This window comes from Fundulus heteroclitus, chromosome 10 (genome assembly GCF_011125445.2).
Source record: "Fundulus heteroclitus isolate FHET01 chromosome 10, MU-UCD_Fhet_4.1, whole genome shotgun sequence".
Classification (NCBI taxonomy): Eukaryota; Metazoa; Chordata; class Actinopteri; order Cyprinodontiformes; family Fundulidae; genus Fundulus; species Fundulus heteroclitus.
Genome location: NC_046370.1, coordinates 24,838,216 through 24,861,180, shown reverse-complemented (window position 1 = coordinate 24,861,180; position 22,965 = coordinate 24,838,216). Strand labels below are relative to the sequence as shown.

Genomic DNA, 22,965 nt, shown 5'->3' with positions numbered 1-22,965 from the left:
TGGGTGAGCGTGCGGAGGGTGGAACGGAGGGAGGCATGGTTGAAATCCCCTGTGATCAGCAGAAGAGCGTGGGGGTGCTGTGTTTGCAGATTGTTTACTGCGGGGTGGATCCACTCAAACCCGCCGGCAGCGTCCGCGGAGGGAGGCATATAAACACAGAGCACGATCACGTGGCCGAACTCTCTCGGCAAGTAATAAGGTCTTAAACTCACTGCGAGAATTTCGACATCCGAGCAGCATATCTGCTGCTTCACGTGAACATGGGCCGTGTTACACCATCTCTCATTCACAAACACCGCCATCCCCCCTCTTCTCTTTTTTCCACTCTCCGCCACAGTTCTGTCCGCGCTGATGAGTTTAAAGCTGTTCAGAGAGATCTCTGAGTCCTGGACAGTTTCATTTAGCCACGTTTCTGTGAAGCACATAATACTAGCGTCCCTGTACTTCCTTTGGAACCGGTTAGTGCTGTGAGCTCCTCGGTCTTGTTGTAAAGAGATTGTCCGTTTCCCATGACAACCGATGGTAAATAACCTTTCCTCCGCTTCGTCCTGCTGCCCTGACATTGACATCCTCTCCGCTTCCTCCGTATTTCTGTGAGGATGTCTATTTTCTCAGCGTGGTGATGAGCAGGGCCGCAGCACGTGGAGTCACGTTGTCCAAGAAGCTGATTCCTCGTGTACACCATGGGACGCTCGTAGTCCCGGACAAAGGGATCTCCCCTCACATGCCGAAAGTAACAAAAAAATAAGCACTAGAGTCCCAAAAGTTTGTTTCTTCAGGGCATCTACGCTCAGAATACCCGATCCGGTATTCAGTAATATAGAAACAATCCAGAAAATACAATAAAGAGGAGAAAGTAGAAAAAGAAAGGATACAGCCGATGTGACCGGCTGCTGCCTGCGTAGCGCCATCTTTGGGAAAAAAAAAAAAGAGGGGTGGAATTCCTTTTGTTACCTCCTCCATACTACTGGTCAGAATTCAACCTGACATCAATTATTCATCATAGCGTTAATATGGCACAACAACATTTGCTTGACGTGTAAAATGAGTTATCCACAACTTACCGCAGTTGCCTCTATAGGCAGGATTAGTCAGTTCATGAGAGAGTGATTCGGGTCAATTTCTCTCGCCGTGCACATAGATGTGACGCACTGCGCGCTCTCGTTCACCTGACTACTTTAAGTCTCTGCTGTAATCGATGGATTAATGAGAGAACACGGGCTAACTTCAATATTTGTAGCTTTCTTATCTTAGAAGACATTCTGCCTCTAATCAAAAGTCTGGTGCAGTCTGGTCGCAGAGGTAGATGTTTTTCCTCAACACTGGTGTCATTTCAACTTCTCCTTTAAAGACTCATCATCAGTTATCACAAACTATTGACGTCAGTTGTTGCTGCTAAGGGTGGCCCAACTTGTTATTAGGTTTAGGGGAAATTATTTTTTCCCTGAGGACCAGGTTGGGTTGGCTAGCCTTTTTCCTATAATGAATTAAAACATTTAAAAACTGCTTTTTGTAGTTCCTTATGTTTTCTTGATCCAAATGTGAAAAAAAGCTAAATCAGAAGAAATTTGGAAGGAATGCACACACTTTTATACAGCACTAGTTGTCTGAAGTTCCTCTGTCTGATCATTACTGTCTTGTCTAAAATGAACATTCATGCTAAAACTATTTTAAGCAGAGCAGAGTTCCTGACAAGATGCTGAATTGATGACACCTGTTTAATATTTGCCCAGATCCTTTCACCATGACCCAGTCTGCCTTCTGCTGCTGACCTTGTAGATAACTTTAGTTATTAGAGTATTGTGGGGCTTATGGATGAAACGTTTTATATTATAAATAAAACACAATTAATGGCCAGAACTTATCTACGATTGTAAACAGCCTGGCAAAGCCTTCACCACTGTTTCCACCTGAACTCTGATACAACAAGTTTGGCAGTGATTTTGCAGATTTCTTTCAAAGTCAAAACCCCGAAAACAATACAGACAGTATGTAGGTTCACCTTTGACAAACTGCTGATGTCTTCTGTGCCTCCAGTCATTAAAACATCTTAATAAGTTTAACAAACTGAATTCTGTACCTTTAACTTAATATTCACAATGCCCATCGGGTTTTTAAAACCAGCTTTTAGCAGCCCTGGATGTAACAATACACATGCACATCAGGTGGTGACATATAGCACACCTCCAGCTTGGAGGCCCCTTGGATCTCACCTAGTTTCTAATTGGTTCCATTTTCTTCTATAATAAATGCCCAACCTCCAAAGTGACTTCCCTATAAAATGTCTAATGCTGTCTAATGTCTCCACAAGCCATCCTCTGTGTGTGCTGGCTTTACTCACTGTTTTCACTGACTGAGACTGCAGCAACTCCCTGATAACACCTGTCACCTCAACAATGATGCCCCCTGGTGCCTGTTCCTAGAGGTACCAGGTCTTATGAATTGAACCAGCACTGAAGTATAATTGAACCATGCCTTTCCAGTGCTAAATATCCATGCTTATGTTTAGACATGAAAAGTGCTTGTGCTGCTTTGATTTGAGTCTACTTTAAATTATCCTGTTATGTTGCCGTGTCTCAGTGCTCCCAGCTGCTAGACGAGGGAATGAGGGAGGAGTATTTGGAGGACGTGAAGGAGGAGTATGAGGATGTCAGACAAGAGCATTATCACTCTGTAAAGGTGAGAGTTGCTATTGGTGGGGAATCTGACTGGTAAGGGAGGGGATCGTTGGGCCCAGGGATCCATTTTCCCCATGAAACAATGAAAGTTTGTATTATAGGAGACGCATATAAATGAAATGCTCTTTTTCCTCCGTCTGTTGCTTCTAGGACCGTCGGTATCTTTCTCTCTCTGAGGCCAGGCAGAAGGCTTTGCATATAGACTGGTCCTCTGTGCCTAGACCAGGTGAGTTGGCAAATATTTAGCAAATTTATAGCAAATATGGCAAATATGCTCAGTCTGATTCTCTTGTTGCAGTTCACCCTCAGTTCTTAGGCACTCGCGTGTTTGACTGTTACAATCTAAACAGTCTGGTGGACTTTATCGACTGGAAGCCTTTCTTTGATGTGTGGCAGCTCAGAGGGAAATACCCCAACAGAGGATACCCCAAGATTTTTAAAGACAAGACAGTTGGTATGAGCTTCTTTCAGACTGTTTTGCTTACACTTCCCATCTATTTTTTTCTGCCTGGTGGTTTCAAGGTGGTTGCATCCTGCATTTTTTCTACCAAACCAGTTCCTGTGTAAAAAATATAAAGAATTGGTGTTAAGTGTATTCACCAGTTTTTGTGTTTCTGCCTCCGGCATTGAAATTTAGTCCTTACTACGGCCAGGTCTTTAACATATTAATTTCTGTTAATTATTAAACAAAAGAAAAAGTGTCAAAAAAGAATGCATTTTACTGCACTGGAATGTAAACTAACGTGCCATCTGAACTATTTTTAGATACGTAAATATCAGAAATTGCAGTGCACCTGAATGCAGTACATAATGACCTGTGAGCTACATACCGCTCCCCTTCCCTCATGTTTTATGCCAATGGAGGTGAGCAAGCAAAGCATAGAGGGCAACACCCTAAGGTCCTACATACCAAAAGTGGGAATTAAACTTTGACATTAGCGCAGCTTAGGTCAGGGTTCACCGGCACTTTGCCAGCACCAAGCTGCAAGTATTAGTACATGCAAAAAAGCACGTTTCAAAAATGATAAGAATGCAATTTGTAAAACTCCGTTTCCTAAAACAAAAATTAAAATAATTTAATCTGAGAAAAAGGTTTAACTCACATAATCTGAAAAAATGCCAATCTGTAAAAATGTTGGTTCAACTTTAATTACTCTCCAAACCTTTTGATTAAGTAGTTTTTCAAAGTTCCATTTTTGAAACGTGCGTTTTTGCTTGCAATAATACTGGAACTCTTCATATTATGTATGATGAACACTCCTTTTGAAAGTACATTTCAGAGGTGATTGTTATTATTGAGGCCAACCTTTAAAATCTAAAGCCAGAGAACATTTGTGGTGGAATGAGACATCCTGACAAGGTGAGATGGGAAAAACAGCTGAACATATCAATTCAATTTTATTTATATAGCGCCAGTTCACAAAACATGTAATCTCAAGGCACTTTACAAAGTCAAATTCAATCAAATCATACAGATTGATCAAAATGTTTCCGATCTAAGAGACCCAGCAGATTGCAACAAGTCTTGACAAGCAGCATTCACTCCTCATAAGAGTGTAGAGCCACAGTGGATAGTCATCTGCATTGTCGATGGCTTTGCAGCAATCCCTCATACTGAGCATGCATGCAGGCACAGTGGCTGCATGCAGTGGCCCCTTTAACAGGGAGGAAAACCCCAGCAGAACCAGGCTAAGTGTAAACAGTCATCTGCCTTGACCGAGAGAAAACGGAGCAGAGATACAAAAAGCACAGAAGCCCACATTGATCCAGGAATCCTTTCTGTTACATGGTAATAGCGAATGATCTTTCTCTCCCGAATGATGTCACAACAGAATAACAACAAACAATGCAAATTGGAGAACAGTAAGAGAACTCAGCAGAGTGAGAAAAATAGGTCCTGATGTCTTCCAGTAGCCTAAGCCTATAGCAGCATAACTACAGAGATAGCTCAGGGTAACATGAGCCACTCTAACTATAAGCTTTGTCAAAAAGGAAAGTTTTAAGCCTAGTCTTAAAAGTAGACGGGGTGCCTGCCTCACGGACCAAAACTGGGAGTTGGTTCCACAGGAGAGGAGCCTGATAGCTAAAGGTTCCGCCTCCCATTCTACTTTTAGAGACTCTCGGAACCACCAGCAGACCTGCAGTCTGAGAGCTAAGTGCTCTGTTAGGAACATACGTGGTAATCAGAGCTCTGATATATGATGGAGCTTGATTATTAAAGGCTAAATACTTGAGAAGGAGAATTTTAAATTATATTCTTGATTTTAACAGGAAGCCAATGAAGGGAAGCTAAAATTGGAGAAATATGATCCTTTTTGTTGATTTTCATCAGAACTCTTGCTGCAGCATTTTGGATCAGCTGAAGGCTTTGAACTGCATTTTGTGGACTTCCTGATATTAAAGAATTACATAGTCCAGCCTTGAAGTAACAAATGCATGGACTAGTTTTTCAGCATCACCCCTGGACAGAATATTTCTAATTTTGGCAATATTCCAGAGGTGAAAAAGAAAACGTGGAAACCTGTTTAATATGGGATTTAAATGACATGTCTTGGTCAAAAATAACACCAAGACTTTTTACTTTATTACCAGAGGCCAATTTAATGGCGTCCAGATTAAGTGATTGATTAAGAGGTTTACTTTTTGAGGACCCTGGTCCAAAGATCCTAGAGTTTGAGGAAGATTTATCATTAACATGAACAAACTGGAATCTGTCCGACAGATAAGATTTAAACCAGCCTAATGCTTCCCCCTTAATCCCTACAGTATGCTCAAGTTTTTGTAGGAGAATATTGTGATCAACTGTGTAAGTATAGTGTTGTGCAATTATACACTGTTTAAAGTTATTTAATGTTTATTAAATAACCCTCATGTGTGCATGAAAGGTTGTTTGTCCTGTTTGTCTCTCTGTGTTGCCCTGTGACAGACTAGCGACCTGTCCAGGTGAACCCCGCCTCTCGCCCAGTGAACGCTGGAGATAGGCACCAGCACCCCCCGCGACCCCATGAGGGATTAAGCGGTTTGGAAAATGGATGGATGGATATATAAATAACCCTCTGTCTGTTAAGTATTGTCCGGTGATGATCAGCTCTTAAGCTGATATCAAGACAATGGTTGAAAGGGATGAGTTTGAGCACTAGCCATCTTTTAACAGCAAAACCTGCACACACATAGAATAAAGGAGTGACAACTTCTTTTCAAGTTCAAGAATTTAATAAAAGAAATGAAATTAACATCCAGAGAACATCACTATGTAATGCTGTTTATCTGAATTAACACAATATTTCGATTAACAAATCCTCTCTACTAGGCTAGTAAAACTTAACCAAAAACACTACGCAAAATGAAGATAAAAAGAAGCTAAACTAAGGAACTATTTACATGCAAAACAAACAAAAGACAAAAGTGGTTGATCATAATCAGATTAATTTAGTGAATCCTTGTTCACTGAAGGTCTAATTCCAAAAACGTGGAATGGAATTAAAACATTTGCCATGTATTTCAATCCATTCACAATGCAAAGCCCAAGTTAGACAAAACATTATTTGATGAAATAATTTTCTGAGGACCGGTTTGTCCTGTAAAGTCATTTAAACCCTTATGACCAAGTTTGTGAATGCGATTCTCCCTCCGGGCGTCTGGGGTCGCTGTAGCAACTCGGTGGCTAAGAGGTTACAACATAAAGTTGCCAAAATTGCCTTGAAAACCGGCATTAATATACAATTTTGATGCGGGAATAAGGCTCATAACACCATCGGAGGATGGCGGAGCAGAAAAGTTACGCTTTATGCTTTAAAACAAACTCCTTTTGAAATGTCCGAACCCGGATGTTAGCAAGGCTAATAGCAGTTTGGCTAGCGCAAGCTACCGGTTAGCCCTTTTGTTCTAAACACCATGGTTTACCAACATCTCCCAATAAACCTTTTAACTTCATCCTCAGCTCGTTGCCCAAACCTCTGTCTCGTGTCAGTTCTGTCCAGTTTTGGCCATTCACAGAAGGAGCGTTGAAGGAGGAAGTTGTTGGCTAGCGTTAGCGGGCTAGCGCTTGGCTCTGCTGCCATGTGGTCGGGTCGGAGGCCTGGTGTGAGCACGTTCTCTGAACCGGTTGCAGTCACGATTTAAGCAGATTTCTCCTCGGCATGGGGAAGGCTCCGCTGCTGGCGTTTCAGCTCGGCGTTGCCTAGAAACCAGCTGCATCCGGGGTCCGCTGAGAAAGCAAAACAAAGCTGGCATAGACGGATTCCTTCACTTCGGCATCTGTTTTAAGCAGAAGTGAGTGTTAAGATGTTCATAATGTCCTCAATTGTAATACCAGGAATGTGGTATTGTTTTGTTCGAACATAAGCCACAAGGGGGCACTAAGGTGCAAGCTGAAGAGGATGAGTTTGCATTACTGTTTTGTTTGTCCCAAATGTTTTCTCGTACTGAATGAACGCAAGCTTGACCGGAGGGATGCTGTGTCAACTGTATGTGAAATAAATATGCCGAAGGCGGCTAAAGATGAATCATCTCCCCTATTCTTCTTCCAAATGCAACGTTAGCTGCAAGAACAGGAGTAACGCAGCTCAACAGGTTATGGGCCCAGGAGTCGTTCGGAAAAGATAAGCTCGTTGTTTTCCACCGTTTAGAAAGTCGCAACGGACAGCGTGCTAAACTGACAAGAGGAAGTTAACATGGCGGAACAACGAAGGGGGATGCCTCGACTGACGTTCGACGGAGACGAGACTAAGTATGAACTTTGGGAGACCAAAATGTTGGGACATTTCCATTTATCAGGGATAAAGGACACGGTGCTGAGAGAACCGGTGTCAGAAGCCGAAATAGCAGCAGATAGAAAGAAAAACGCGGACGCGTATGCAGAGCTCATTTTACTTTTAGACGATAAAAGTCTATCGTTAATTATGAGAGATGCACCCAACGATGGAAGGAAAGCTTTGGCAATATTGAGAGAGTATTATGCAGGGAAGGGAAAGCCCCGCATAATCAACTTGTACACCACGTTGACATTGCTTGTGAAAGCAAATGATGAAAGTGTAATGGACTACATTATCAGAGCGGAGACGGCCATTACAGCACTGCGCAATGCGGGTGAAACGCTAGGAGACGGACTGCTAATTGCTATGGTCCTAAAGGGATTGCCTGAAAGTTTTAAGCCATTTGCAATACATGTGGCACATGCAGATGATAACATTACGTTTACAGAATTCAAGACTAAACTACGTAGTTTTGAAGAGACAGAAAAGATAAAAGCAGCAGAGTCGAGCGACAGCGTGATGAAGAGTCAAGGAAAAACTGGACAGCGGCCTGCCAAGACAAGCACACGTGGCTGGATAAAAGACGACGCAGAGTTAGTATGCTTCAAGTGTGGCACCAAAGGCCACAGAGCAAAAAGCTGTCGACAGAGAACCTGGTGTAGTCACTGCAGAAGTGACACACACAAAGACGCCACGTGTAGGCATAAGGACAATGATTATAAGAGCAAAAAGGATGGTGTGAGTAAAGCCTCAGAAGACGCCGAGGACTACGTGTTCAAGATGAGAGACGGCGATAGCCAGCGGCAGCTGCCATGCAACATACAGCAGAGGGGTCTGATGGTGGACACGGGGGCTACTTCTCATATAATCACGGACATAACCATGTTTAAGAGCTTCGACTCCACATTCAGGCCAGAAACGCACAGTGTCGAACTGGCAGACGGCACACGGTGCAGTGGGATTGCTCAGCGGAGGGGAAATGCTGAGGTTTCCCTCATCGACAGCGGAGGACAGTGACGCAAGGCGGTGCTGAAAGACGCTTTGTTCGTACCGTCGTACCCTCAAAGCATCTTCTCGGTGAAGGCAGCGACCACCAGTGGAGCTACAGTTGTCTTTAAATAAAATGAAGACGCCCTGATAACCAGAGACGGTACCAGGTTTGACATCCATGTATATGGCAGGTTGTATTTTTTGCACACCTAAGCTAAATCTAATGATAAGTGTAATGCATGTCATGACATACAGACATGGCATGAGATATTGGGCCACTGTAACTATGACGATGTTTTTAAGTTGCAGAACATTGTTGAAGGTATGCAGATCAAGGGCAAAACAGGCAGACCCGAGCAAGAATGTGAGGTGTGTATTCAAGGGAAATTCGCACAAACCAGAAATAGGGACCCTGATACCAGAGCAAAGGCTCCCTTACAGATGGTACACACAGACCTCGCAGGTCCAGTAGCCACAGAGTCAATAGATGGTTACAAATATGTGCAGTCATTCACTGATGATTACTCAAGCGCAGTATTTGTATATTTTCTAAAGAAGAAAAGTGACACCGTACAGGCTACAGAAAAGTTCTTAGCAGACGTATCCCCTTATGGTAGGGTAAAGTGCATCAGATCCGATAACGGTACAGAGTTTACATGTGGTGATTTTCAAGCGCTGTTAAGGAAAAACAATATCAGACATGAAACATCGGCTCCGTATTCTCCTCACCAAAACGGAACCGCAGAGAGGGGTTGGCGTACTCTTTTTGAGATGGGAAGATGTATGATAGCTGAAAGTGAACTAACAAAGCAGCTATGGCCCTACGCAGTGCAAACAGCAGCAATAGTACGCAACAGGTGCTTTAACAGGCGTACTGGGAAAACTCCTTATGAGTTGTTGACAGACAAGAAGCCTAATGTATCTAAGATGCAAAAGTTTGGCTCTGTATGCTACACTTACAAACAGGAAAAAGGAAAACTTGATTCCAGTTGTGACATGGGGCGTTTTGTAGGCTACGATAAGAATAGCCCAGCTTATTTAGTGTACTACCCAGATACAAACAAAGTCCAAAAACACAGACTAGTGAAGTTTGTGGTTAAAGTAGGTGTGGAAAGACACACGCAGACAGGTGAACCAGATCCAAGTGACGACTATGACTGTGTGAGACCACTGACTAACGAGACCACACATAGTGATAGTGAAGCGGCAGAAAAAAGGTCCAATGACGATAATCAAGCGCAACAAAGAGTCACGAATGTTGAACCTGAGGGTAGGCGATATCCGGCTAGGGAAAGAAGAACACCAAGTTACTTAGATGACTTTGTAACTGAGGACAGTGATAGTGACGGGGTTCATATCACAGTGGATTATTGCTGCCGGGCTGTGTGTGGCATCCCACAAACTTATGAGAGAGCAATGGAGTCACCAAATTCAAAAGAATGGCTAAAGGCAATGGATGAAGAGATTCATTCTCTGAACGAGAACAAAACTTTTACTCCGACAAAACTACCAATAGGCAAGAAAACAGTGGGGGGTAGATGGATTTACTCCATAAAAACTGATGTAGACGGAAAAGACAAATACAAAGCAAGGTTTGTCGCTAAGGGTTACAGCCAGAAACAGGGAGTAGACTATGGAGAGACGTTTTCACCCACCGCAGACTTGACGAGTGTGAGGGTTGTGCTACAGAAAGCGGCACAGGAGAATTTACTCTTACACCAAATGGATGTAAAAACAGCGTACTTACACGCCCCCATAGACTATGAGATTTACATTAATCCACCAGAGGGCTATCAAGAGAAAGAAGATATAGTCTATAAGCTAGAGAAATCGCTTTATGGGCTAAAACAATCTGGGCGAAATTGGAATAAGATTCTGCATGATTGCCTAATTGATGATAGTTTTACACAAAACCCAGCCGACCACTGTGTTTATACTAAAGAGTCAAACGAAGGAAAGGTGATCATAATCATATGGGTCGATGATCTGATCATTTCAGCGAGCAATAAAGAAAGACTGAAAAATGTTAAAAAGATGCTTGCAGAAAAGTTTAAGATGAAAGATCTTGGCAAACTAAAACATTTTCTGGGTATCGATTTTAGTCAGTCAGATGGGTGCGTAAAAATGTCACAGGAGAAGTACATTAATCAGATACTGCAGCGTTTTGATATGCAAGACTGTAGACCAAGAGAAACACCTTGTGAGCAAAAGCTAGAGTATACTGAGAATGCAGTAAAGATGGAAGATGCCAAAATGTACAGAGAGGCTGTGGGAATATATCTAACAGTTTGCACCAGACCAGATTTAAGCTTTGTTGTGAGCAGGTTGTCACAATTATTTGCTGAGCCTACAGAGGAACAGTGGGTCACTGTGAAGCATGTACTTCGGTATCTCAAAGGCACAGCGGGAAAAGAATTAAGTTTTAGGAAAAGCAACAGTGAGAAACTAGGTATCCAGGCCTACAGTGACGCTGATTGGGCGGCTGATACCAGTGACAGACGCAGTACCACAGGATACTGTGTGAACCTTAGTCGGAACAGCTCTCTGATTTCATGGAAGACAAGAAGCAACCCACTGTCGCGCTATCCACATGCGAGGCAGAATATATGGCACTGGCATCAACCATACAAGAATGCCTATACCTAGAACAGTTATTGGAAGGTATAGACAACTACGAGTACACACAAACTATAGTGCATGAGGACAACCAAGGAACAATCGCTCTTGCTAAAAATCCTGTGAACAGACGAAGATGCAAACACATAGACATAAAGTATCACTTTATCAGATCTATTGTGAATGAGGGAAGAGTGACTTTGATGTATTGTTCTACTGATAACATGATTGCAGATGTAATGACCAAACCTGTAAATAAGTTGAAACTGAAGAAATTTGCAGGTGCTCTTTTTGGAGATTGATATTTGTATGACAGGAGTCTACATTCATAGTTTTATTTTGGTTATTACTGTTTCCATTTCGTTTCAGAGTATAACAATCTGAGTACAAGTGGGGGTGTTAAGATGTTCATAATGTCCTCAATTGTAATACCAGGAATGTGGTATTGTTTTGTTCGAGCATAAGCCACAAGGGGGCACTAAGGTGCAAGCTGAAGAGGATGAGTTTGCATTACTGTTTTGTTTGTCCCAAATGTTTTCCCGTACTGAATGAACGCAAGCTTGACCGGAGGGATGCTGTGTCAACTGTATATGAAATAAATATGCCGAAGGCGGCTAAAGATGAATCATCTCCCCTATTCTTCTTCCGAATGCAACGTTAGCTGCAAGAAGAGGAGTAACGTAGCTCAACAGTGAGAGACTTATCTTTGAATCGGCTGGCAGTTTCTCCCTATGCCAGGGAGGAACTGAGTTTCAGAAAGGTTCATTCTCACTCAGCTCGGGGCCTGTTCCAGCCCCATGCATGGCTCCTGCAGGCTTCCAGTCACATGGCCCCCCCCCCCCCTCTCCTTGAGACCTGCTCCTCTGTTGATGGAGGAGTGTGTGTGGAGAAGAGAGCTGAAGAAGAGAAAGTCTGTATCTGCGCTGTGACTTTTATCTGTAAGGAGGGGTCACAGCTGTCCTCCTGCTGAGAGAAGAAGGGCTGTCCAAGCCTTGAGGGTCTCATGTTGCAGCAGGACAGAATTCCTGTTAAACTCTTCCACTGTTCAGAATCCAATCTGAGATCAATTATTTATCATGGCGTTATTGCATAACAATAGACACAAGTCCATTATCTGAGGCTATGAGAATATCATCGGTGACCTTCACCAGAGCTGTTTCAGTGCTATGATGAGCTCTGAAGCCTGACTGAAACTCCTCAAGTAGGTTATTACTTTGTAAATGTTCACATAGTTGATTAGCAACTACTTTCTCAAGAATTTTAGATAAGAAAAGAAGATCAGATATAGGTGTGTAATTTACTAACTCATCTTGATCAAGAGATGGCTTCTTAAGTAAAGGTTTAAACAGCTACTTTAAAAGCCTGTGGTACATATCCATTTACTAAGGATAGATTAATCGTGTCTAAAATAGGACCACTGATCAAAGGGAATACCTCCTTAAACAACTTGGTTGGGATTGGGTCTAACATACAGGTAGAAGGTTTAGATAGCTCAGAAAGCTCTACTGCTTCTAAACAGTTCAGACACTGCGCAGGTTCTAAAGATTCCTCCAACACTGCCTCACTTACTGAGGATGAGGTAATCATGTTTGGGAGGATGCCAATTATTTTATTTTTAATGGAATCAATTTTATTTATGAAGAATCCCATAAAATCATTACTGCTAAGAGCTAAGGGAATGGATGGATCAACGGAGCTACAACTCTGTGTAAGTTTGGCAACCGTACTGAAGAGAAATCTAGGATTATTTTTGTTCTCAATTAATGATGAAAAATATGCTGCTCTAACTCTGCGAAGGGTCTTGTTATACAACAATAGACTGTCCCTCCAGATTAGGTAGAATTCCTCTTGGTGTGTAGAGCGCCATTTTCTCTCCAATTTCCTAACATTGTGCTTCAAGGAACGCAGCTCTGAATTAAACCAGGGAGCCAGCTTCCTGTGAATAATCACCATCTTTTTCAAGGGAGCTACATTGTCTAATGCAGAACGCAATGACGAAGTCATACCGTTAACAAAGACATCTATTTGTGAATGGGAAGAAACAACATTGTTGCTATCTGCAGGGTATTTCTGCAATACTGACGATATTAAAAGGGGGACAGACTCTTTAAAGTTTGATGCAGCATTGTCCGATAAAGATCTATTATAATGGAACGCTCTTTTGGGGGTGGAGAACTCAGTTAGATTAAACTCAAATGTTATTAAAAAATGATCAGATAGGACAGGGTTGTGAGGAAATACTGTTAATTCTTCACAATCAATGCCATATGTCAGCACAAGGTCTAACGTATGGAGCCATATTAATTTCAGTAATGGGATGCGATTTATTTTTATCAACTTATTCAACTGTTTAGAAATATTGGGGCAAAATTACCGGACCTTTCCAATCTGTTAAGGAATGGTTGGAGAGACATCAATATTAAAGGGGGTTAGAAGAACCTTTGATTTTTTTTTTCCATCTTAATGACTAAATTGTTTTCATGGGCTACAAGCTGAGTTAGCATTTTCCATTTTTATTTTATTTTACTGCATTAGTGATGTTTGCATGTGAGTGATGTTTTACCAGGCTTCCCGCTTGATGTAGAGCTATCAGCCTATATCATGCCACTATTGAAGACTGCTAATGTGAAGCTTTTTTGATCCACCTTTACATCTCCAATGTCATACTAATTGTTATAGCTCTTTTGATGATTCTAAATAACCCATTTTGTTTTAGTGCTACATGTTCCACATTATAAAAGAGTACCACACTTTAGTTCCACTCATAAATGTTCTGTATTGAAATATTTAAAACTACTCTGCACTCGTTACAGTACCCTACAATACACCGTTACATCACCAGTACCTTTGGTTAGCCTTCAGCAATGCTTCAGTTATCCTAAACAACTCATTGCTTTTGTGCTGTAGGTGTGGAAGCTCACAGAGTCTTTGATGACGCCCAGCTATTGCTCCATCGGATGATCGACAGCCACAGCCTGAAGGGGCGGGGCCTGGTGGGCTTTTGGCGTGCTCAGAGTAACGGCGATGATATCAATGTTTACAAAGAAGATGGTACAGTTCACAAAAACACAAAGCCCATCGCCACTTTTCATGGCTTACGGCAACAGGTGAGTTTATAGCCTTCTTTACGCCTGGGCAGACGGCCACTTCACATCCTTCTGTCTCTGAGGGTGTAAGGGAGGGACATGCAGTTGGGATAATATATGTAAGGCTTAGGAGTAAGGCCATGTGTCTCTATTCTGCAGGCGGAAAAAGACAGCTCCAGCTCAGAGCCCTTCCTGTGCGTTTCTGACTTTGTGGCTCCTGTGGACAGCGGCGTGGCCGACTACATTGGGATGTTTGTTGTAGGTGTGTTTGGAGCTGAGGAGCTCAGTCAGCAGTTCCAAACCCAGGGAGATGACTACAACAGCATCATGGTTAAAGCTCTTGCTGATCGCCTAGCTGAGGTAATGTTTGAATGAAACCTTTACACTTTAAGATCTGGTGAGAGTGTTAGTAATTCCCAAGATGTGTGTAGTGATTAATAACAAATTGCTGATGGTAACCTGGATTGGGGTTTATCTTTGGGGTCAGAATGTCAAAGGCAGGACAGCACAATGAATAACCTGACTAAAAATCACAACAAATCTCCTTGTGTTGGAAGTCCTTAGATTACCTTGACTATAGTAACTGTCGGACACACATCAGGAAGAAAAACTGCATGAAGTCCTGATCATCAGCAAATATTGGAGTAATCAGTGATAGTGCTAGCCATTTGGGTGCCCTAAGCGCAAATGCTTTGTGATTAGACAGATGTAACTGGCTGAACATGGGATAATTTCTCATGTCTTTGTTACTTTTGTATTTATAATCTTTTCACAGTTTAGCGTTGCTTTAGTAGTGAATAAATGCATGTGAAATCATACTTTACTAAATTCTTTGGTCTACAACAGTAAAAAACTCTAAAGGTTCTTTCTGCTTCTGGTTCTGAGGGGTGTCAACAGCTGGTCTGAGTACCGGGTAGGAGAGGCTGACAAGAGGGGAGACAGAGTGGGGCTGTCTTTTTAAGAAACGGGAGAAACAGCTGGAACATAAAACTAAATAGGATTCAAGCTACATCACAGACAAGGTCCATAAAGTATAGAAGCATGTGCATTGATCGTAACCTGGTCAGCCAAATTGATACTGTGTAGCAGTCTCAGTTTAGTTCTACACATTATCAGACTGGGTGTCTGAAATGACCCTCATTTCCCTCCGCAAATGAGGGACATTCAGCAGAACATTCCGAGGCGATTGGGCGAAGCAGAGCCTAGTGCCGGTCTTCCCGAGGTTGGTTTTAGCCATTCACGGTATCAAATGAAAATGCCGTAAGCAGCAGGTGCCATGAGAAACCAGAACAAGTTTACACTAGTTCCTTCAAAGCCTTCTCCAGTTTTTTCAACATCTTTAAAATATGAAATCGTGGATTCTGCCTAGTGTCTGTGCCGATGCCATCTTTTGGCCCCGATACCTGGCTGTACAGTATTGGCCGATACCGATACCATACCGATACCATCTGTTTGAAATTGATGTGTGTGTATATATGAAGAACTGCATACTACTTAGGGTAGTAGAACTTTTTATTGCCTACCTGGAATGGGTGACAACAGTTGAATAAACCTTTGGCTCTCAAAGGCCAAAATAGTGCAACATTCGTGAAATTATAACATGTATAATAGTAGTGCAACAGTAATACAGTAAAATTACATTAATAATTGAATAATCTCTTTAAACCCTGAGTTTTGGCTCTCAAATGGCAAAATAGTGTACTCGCCGATGCCGATACCACCATTTTAGTGCTGGATCGGGGCCCCGTCCGATACTGGTATCGGTGCAACACTAATTCTGACTAAACAGATGTGATAGCAGCAGCTAAGTATCCTCCTGTACTACCATGTTTATTTTGGTTTGGCTGTGGCCTTGGCAGCTCTTGTTTTCATCGCAGCTGTATGTCCCACTGTAAACCATAAGTTTGAAAGGAATGTGCCGGGAGACAGGCGTTCTCTATCGGGATAGTGAGCCTTAAACCCTCTGTCAGCTGAAAACCGAGGAGCCCCGGCACCTGTTAGTGCAGCAGACATGTCTCAGCGCGTCCAAGCATTTTTAGAATTAAGCAATATGTTAACACACCGAGCAGATATTTCAGGTTAACATAGCTAACTTCTTGACTAAAAGCTTTTTTTTTATTAATTCTATGTCACAGAAAGCGTGATATATCCAACATTATTCACAGCTTTTCACTCCTCTCCACCATTGCTGTTTCCATTTGAACAATTCTCTTCAACCCGCAATGAATCATGGGATAGGGTGGGCCACGAAGGATACACTGAAACCATCCCTCAAATTGGGGTAAAGGAGGACACGTTTGTCGGCTGCATTTTAAGGAGCCGTGAATTGGGACAGCCTTTGTCGCAGTGCTGTGATGTAATCAGGTTACAAATATGGCCTTCAAAGGATGTAGCCCCTGAATTGCGAAGCATCCACTGTGAAGGAGGGTGATTCTAATGAGCGATAGTGGACTGAGCCAGGTCATCCGTTTTTTTCTGCAATCACGGAGCCAGCATTCAGCGTCCGTTTATTTAGCCTCCTGGTGTCTTCTACTTTCATGCTGGCCCCCAGCAGGCTACAGCATATAAGGTGGCACTGTCTGCTGTTGTCTTCTACTCTGTGGCTTCCCGGAACAAATAATAGCAATAATCAGAGAGCATTCACAAGAAATGAAGCTAAAGGAATTGGGAAAATGCCTGTTAGTTGTCTGATAGTGTTGTGCTTCAGCTTTCTCTCCTGAATTTCCTCCAGGCATTTGCTGAGGAGCTTCATGCTCGTGTGCGTAAGGAGCTGTGGGGCTACAGCTCTGATGAGGCTCTGCAGGCCTCAGACCTTCATAGAGTACGATACCAAGGCATCAGACCTGCAGCCGGCTACCCCAGCCAGCCTGACCACACAGAGAAGCACATCATGTGGAGTCTGGCCAGTGTACAGGAGAAGACAGGTGAGGACACCAAAAACCTCTACAGTTTCTTACTATAGCCTTAGAACCCTATGTCATCCCAAGTTATAACTGCAGTCGGTATCATTGGAAACTAATCCGCCCGTGGGGGCGGGTCGCCCCTGGGGCCTCTGGCCGGGACCACTTCAGCGGGGCTGGCTGGTATTGCGGTGGCTAGGGGATTTCCTCGGGGTCGGGGTTGCAGATATCCTGTGTCGGCCCCTCCTGGGCGCCCTGCTTTGGGGGCCCCTTTGGGAGTCCGGGGTTATGGGTCCCCTGACCCCTGCCTCTGTGCTCGGGGAAGGCGGGCCTTTGGTTCTCCACAACCACTATCGAGCTATTTCCTTTTGGATAATTTTCACCTAGGCTAGTGCACTCTCACAAACTCCCACAGGTGCAGGGTTCCAGGTATTAAGCGTTCACTTATATACAGAAAGCCTGTAATTTATTTATTTATTTATGTTCTTTCACTTTCTTTTTTCAGGTTTCACTTTATACATGTCAGCTTAAATAATAGTACATATGATTTAGCAATGGCATCTAGGTGTTACTCGATTGTATCTGTTGCTTTATGTCTGTTGGTTGTGCTGTTCTTTTTGCATCTCTCTTTCCAGGTGATGGATCAGATGGAGAACGTTTTATCATTCTTTCCCTTTTATCTCTTCTTTCTTTCACCTCTTCTTTTTCTTTTTTTTCTCTTTTTCTTCTTCCTTTACTCTCCCATTGTAGTGTCCATATAATTTGAAATTCTCCCTGCAGGAATCACAATAAAGCTATTAACATGCATAAATCAAGCGGAGCACTATGGCGAAAGCTGTTCGCTCCACTTGTGAAAGCAAAATCTGTCGAGCTCTATCTGACATTGAGACATCAATTCCTATTGCCACATTGCTAGACAGGACACTGAAAAAAATAAATAAATAAATAAAAAGAAAACTAATCAGTCAGCGTAAGCGTAGTGGCCCCCACCACACTGAGAGACCAGACATTCCCGCAGACATACAGAGAAAATGGAGAGGCTGCAGGACGAAGCAGAGGAAAAGTTATTTACCATTGGTTGTCATGGAAAACGTAAGATCTCCCTGCAACAAGACCGAGGAGCTTGCAGCACTAACCCGTCTCCGGAGAAAGTACAGGGGCGCTAGTATAATGTGCTTCACGGAGACTTGGTTAGATCGATTTGTCCCGGACTCATTGGTTTCCCTGGACAACTTTAAAGTTATTCACGCGGACAGAACTTTGGCGGAGAGTGGAAAGAAGAGAGGAGGGGGCTGGCGATGTTTGTGAATGAGAGATGGTGTAACAGGGCTCATGTTGACGTGAAGGAAGAGATATGCTCCTGGGATGTTGAGTTACTTGCAGTGGGCATGAGGCCGTTCTATCTCCAACGAGATTGGACATGCGATCGTGCTCTGTGTTTACACCCCTCCCTCGGCGGACGCTACCACGGCGCAGTGACCAGGCTGCAGACACAGCACCCCCGTGCTCTCCTGCTCATCATCGGAGACTTCAATCGAGCCTCCTGAACCAGAAGAAGAGGGCTTTCAACTCAGGGGACAGAGAGGAGCAGCGTAGAGTTCAGCGGGGGCTCCAGTGTAATAGTAATAGTAATATCATCTTTATTGTCATTGAAACATACATTACAACGAAATTTTTTCTCTGCTTTTAACCCATCACCCTAGGGGAGCAGCGGGCTGCCATGTGCAGCGCCGGGGAGCAATTTGAGGTTAAGGGTCTTGCTCAGGGACCCAGAGTGCAGGCGCTGGGGATCGAACTGGGTACTTGTATCCTTCTCTGAGTGCAAGCGCGCTGCTCTAACCACTAGGCCAACAGTCCCAGTGGAGGATCAGGGCGGCAAAGAAAGACTATGGGAGGAAGATGGAGGAGATGTAGGTGCAAAACAACGTCAGGGATGGGTGGAGAGGTCTGAAGAACATCTCCGGCTTTAGGCAGAGGACCAGCAGGGCTGCAGATGGTGACAACAAGTTTACAGATGAGTTTAGCAGGTTCTTCGCCTGGTTTGACTCCCCTCACATTGGCCCCTTCCCTGCCCTCAACTCTCCACACGTCTCCAACCCCCTAGAGACCTACCCTCCCCCCCTGCCACTCTCACCAACAACTGACCCATCCACACCTTCAGTCCTTCCTTCCTCCCCCCTCACAGTCACACCAAAGCTGAAACAGAGCAAAGCCTCAGGACCGGACGGCTGCACAGCTGTCAGTCAGAAGTGGCACTCTGCAGCACCGGGGCCCCCCAGGGCACCGTTCTGTTTCCATTTCTCTTCACCCTCTACACCTTGGACTTCACCTACAACACGGACAGCTGCCACCTCCAGAAGTTCTCCGATGACTCGGCCATTGTGGGCTGTGTGTCTGAGGGGAACGAGCTGGAGTAGCGGTCGGTCATCATGAACTTTGTGGACTGTTGTGAGAAGAACCACCTGTGTTTAAACACCAGTAAGACCAAGGAGATGGTGATCCACTTCAGGAGAAGACCCCCACCTCACTCTCCCGTGAACATCCAGGGGCAGGAGATGGAAACTGTAGAGAGTTTCAAATACCTGGGTGTCCATGTCAATAATAAACTGAACTGGACTCATAACACCGACGCTCTGTACAAGAAGGGCCAGAGCCGCCTCCACCTCCTGAGAAGGCTGAGGTCCTTTGGAGTGAGCTGGCTCCTGCTAAAAACTTTCTATAACTCTGTGGTGGCCTCAGCCCTCCTCTACGCTGTCGTTTGCTGGGCCCCAGGCAGCACAGAGCGGGTCAGAAAGAGCCTGAACAAGCTGGTGAAGAGGTCCACTTCTATCCTGGGTTTGGTGGAGGACGTGGCCGAGAGGAGGGTGTTGTCCAAGCTTACATCCATCATGGACAACACTTTTCATCCCCTCCACCAGACTGTAGAGGAGCTGAGCAGCTCCTCTACACCCCGTGTGTAAAAAGGAGCACTACCGCAGGTCATTCATCCCTGCTGCCATCAAACTTTACAATGCCACTGCACTATAACCTGGTGTAGTGACACTGCAATAACTGTGCAATAACTATTTGATACCCTGTGCAATAATCCTGTACTATAAGTGTCTTCACCTGTCTCAGTTATCTCACTTATTTTATTTATTTATTTACAAACCATTGTGAGATCAATAAAGTTCTATCTAATCTAACACGTGCTGCTGGACACATGTGGGAGGAGGACCGTATGTCTGAACACATTTTCAACATCCTCGACAGACAAAATGGACAAAGTTGTATTTATGATAACAGGATTTGTGCTTTTTGGAGATGGCGGTTACCTGGAGTATCGAGAAATTGTGAATTCGCCGGCAGCTGTTTAGGCCCATGTCAAGGCTGCCCGAACTATGCGAGGGATATGTCCGCTCACTTAGACTGTAATGCTGTGTAAAGCAGAACTGCAGGCCAGCTGAGTTGTACCAGTAAGACTTTAAAGCAGATAGAAAAACATGTGTGCCTGCCCAAAAATGCTATTATCCAAACTGGCTCCCCTGTTAATCTTAATTTCTCCTGGATGTTATGTAAACAAGATGCCCTGTGACACCTGTGACCTTGAACACGGTGCACTGAACTGCTTAATAACATTCCATCACTATGAAAGAATAATGGCTGCAAGTGCTATCTGGGCCAGTTCACTCACTCACACACACACACACACACACACACACACACACTAGTATTTTCAGGGATCCATTTCCATGTGATTTAGAACCATATATGGCTCTAGTTTGACTGTGTGTGTGTGATGAACACTGTCTGTGGAACATGGTGCCCTCTATGTAAATGTGTTTGATTGTATGCAGGGTCTCTCTTGTCCGTTTATTTGATCTTTGTGTGTCTGTCTGCAGGTATTGCTCTGACTGAGTCCCTGGCCATGACACCAGCTGCCTCAGTCTCAGGACTTTACTTCTCACATCCTCAGGCCTCATACTTTGCTGTAGGAAAAATCACCAAAGAGCAGGTTCATGTTCCAGTACTGTTTGTTTATATAACACTGATTCACAACAAATTTAGTTTCAGTGCACTTAACAAATAGATCCAGAAATATGCCACTGGTAGATAGCCTGTAGAAAGACAGAGCACACGCAAAAATCACAGAAGCACTTAGGAGTACTGTCTATATTAAATTCAAAGTATGGCTTTAATGTCTTCATCCAGGAGTGAAAGGGTAGCTACACAGATAAGTTATGACACAATAGTACAACCTCTGAGATGAATAATGGAATACATACAGCAGCAGTAACTCCTAAAGTTGATTTAGTCAGGATAGGGTTAAGCACTGAAGGAAAGGGTCAAGTGTATGGTCTAAAGTTGTAGAACAAGAAGTTATTTACAGTAGCATACAGTACATCTTATGCGTGGCTCATAGACCTATTCTGAATGTTTAAAAAGAAAGCATAATAGGTCCCTTTTAAACTCTGATATTGGTGGAACTCTTTGTGGCAGAAAACAAACTGTTTTTTCAGATGCAGTAAATTATTCTGCCTCTGATTACTCAGATTACACAGTATACTGAAAACGGTGCTGTTATCCTAAAATCTGAAACCTCAATGTATGAAAACATGGGTTTCTGTCAAAACTTTGGGAATGTCCTTGTATGTGCATGTGTTTTCCAGCTCTAGATTATTTGCAGCATATTCAAACCAGCCATAATGCAGAAGTTCCACCTGATTTGGACTCCACTAACAATATTGACAACATTTTAGACAGAAAAAAAATGCTGATAAAAAAAACAGAGAAAGAAGCTGTTGGGTTTGATTAGGTTTGATATAAGAAAACACTAAGATGACAACTGAAAATGGAAACCCAGAACAAAAACCAGGCTAATCTTTATTCTCTTTGCTCTTGTTATCTGCAGGTGGAAGATTATGCCAGGAGGAAGGAGATGAGTACAGAGGAGGTGGAGAGATGGTTGGCTCCCATCCTGGGCTATGAACAGGAGCCGTAGCTTAGAGTCTCTGGTGAAATCATTCCAGGAGCTGTTACTGAGGCAGCTGTATGTGGTTTCGATCTGGCATCAGAGGGTGCTACATTTACAGCCCATAAGGCCCCAGTGTATGACTTTAAATGGGAACATTGACTTTAAATGGAAACATTGCAGACTGGATCACACTTCTGTTCCGGACTGTCGCTGACTAATCTGCAGCAGTTGGGCTCAGAAATCTGTTCTTATCATTTTGGAAGCTAAAAGATCTTTTAACACGATTCATGTTTTAGAGATGGTTTTAAATTTGTTTTTTTAAATGAAACTAGGTCTTCAGACATTTTTGTATTTCAGTTATTCTTTTTAGGTTGAGTATTTTATTTAAATAATATGGTAAATGCCCTGGAATCTGGAGTGTACTGTCATGCATGAGCATGCAAGCAACTTGGAGCATCCATCCATCCATCCATCCATCCATTTTCTAACCGAATATAGCTGCTGGTGCAACAAAATCCTCCTTAGAAACTATTACACATGTCATTTTAAGTCAACCACATGTTAAGCATATAACTTGGAATATTTTATTAATTTATTGTAAGTAATCTTCTGTTGAAAAAAAGAGCTGCTAATTCAGTTTATAGAGACTCTAAAGGTTCATTCCAGGGCTCCTGAGATTTAAAGGAACAGTCCATTCCTGCATAAGTGGTCCTTGTTATTGATACCAAAAATCAGTATTGATTGTTATTGTATTCTGAATAATATTCAGAAAGTAGTCTTGAGTTTATATTTTTGATGAATGAGCATTTTTCAAATTTCAAAAGTATAGTTATTGTAGTGATCATTGGATTAAGGATTTGAATGTTTGCAACTAAGCATCTTGGAGTAAATAAGGATTTCTGAAAGAAATGATTTAAAAATGTTCTGGAAATTAAGATAAATTGTTCTAAGGTGTGTTTTGAAATAAATAACTTTTTTCCCCCAATA

General features: G+C 43.1%; 1 protein-coding gene across 5 annotated transcripts in view; it reads left to right on the top strand.

The window, feature by feature from the left end:
- Positions 1–22,965, top strand: part of mtr (5-methyltetrahydrofolate-homocysteine methyltransferase) — a 103,964-nt gene extending 80,999 nt beyond the window's left edge. For all 5 annotated transcript variants that reach the window (XM_021308655.2, XM_021308654.2, XM_012882611.3 and 2 more), the window contains 8 exons: positions 2,581–2,679; positions 2,829–2,904; positions 2,977–3,132; positions 13,946–14,145; positions 14,284–14,484; positions 16,856–17,048; positions 20,906–21,018; positions 21,916–22,965. In XM_021308655.2, the coding sequence (XP_021164330.1) occupies positions 2,581–2,679; positions 2,829–2,904; positions 2,977–3,132; positions 13,946–14,145; positions 14,284–14,484; positions 16,856–17,048; positions 20,906–21,018; positions 21,916–22,005 (1,128 nt within the window). In that variant the 3' untranslated portion in view covers positions 22,006–22,965. The remainder of the gene's footprint in view (positions 1–2,580; positions 2,680–2,828; positions 2,905–2,976; positions 3,133–13,945; positions 14,146–14,283; positions 14,485–16,855; positions 17,049–20,905; positions 21,019–21,915) is intronic.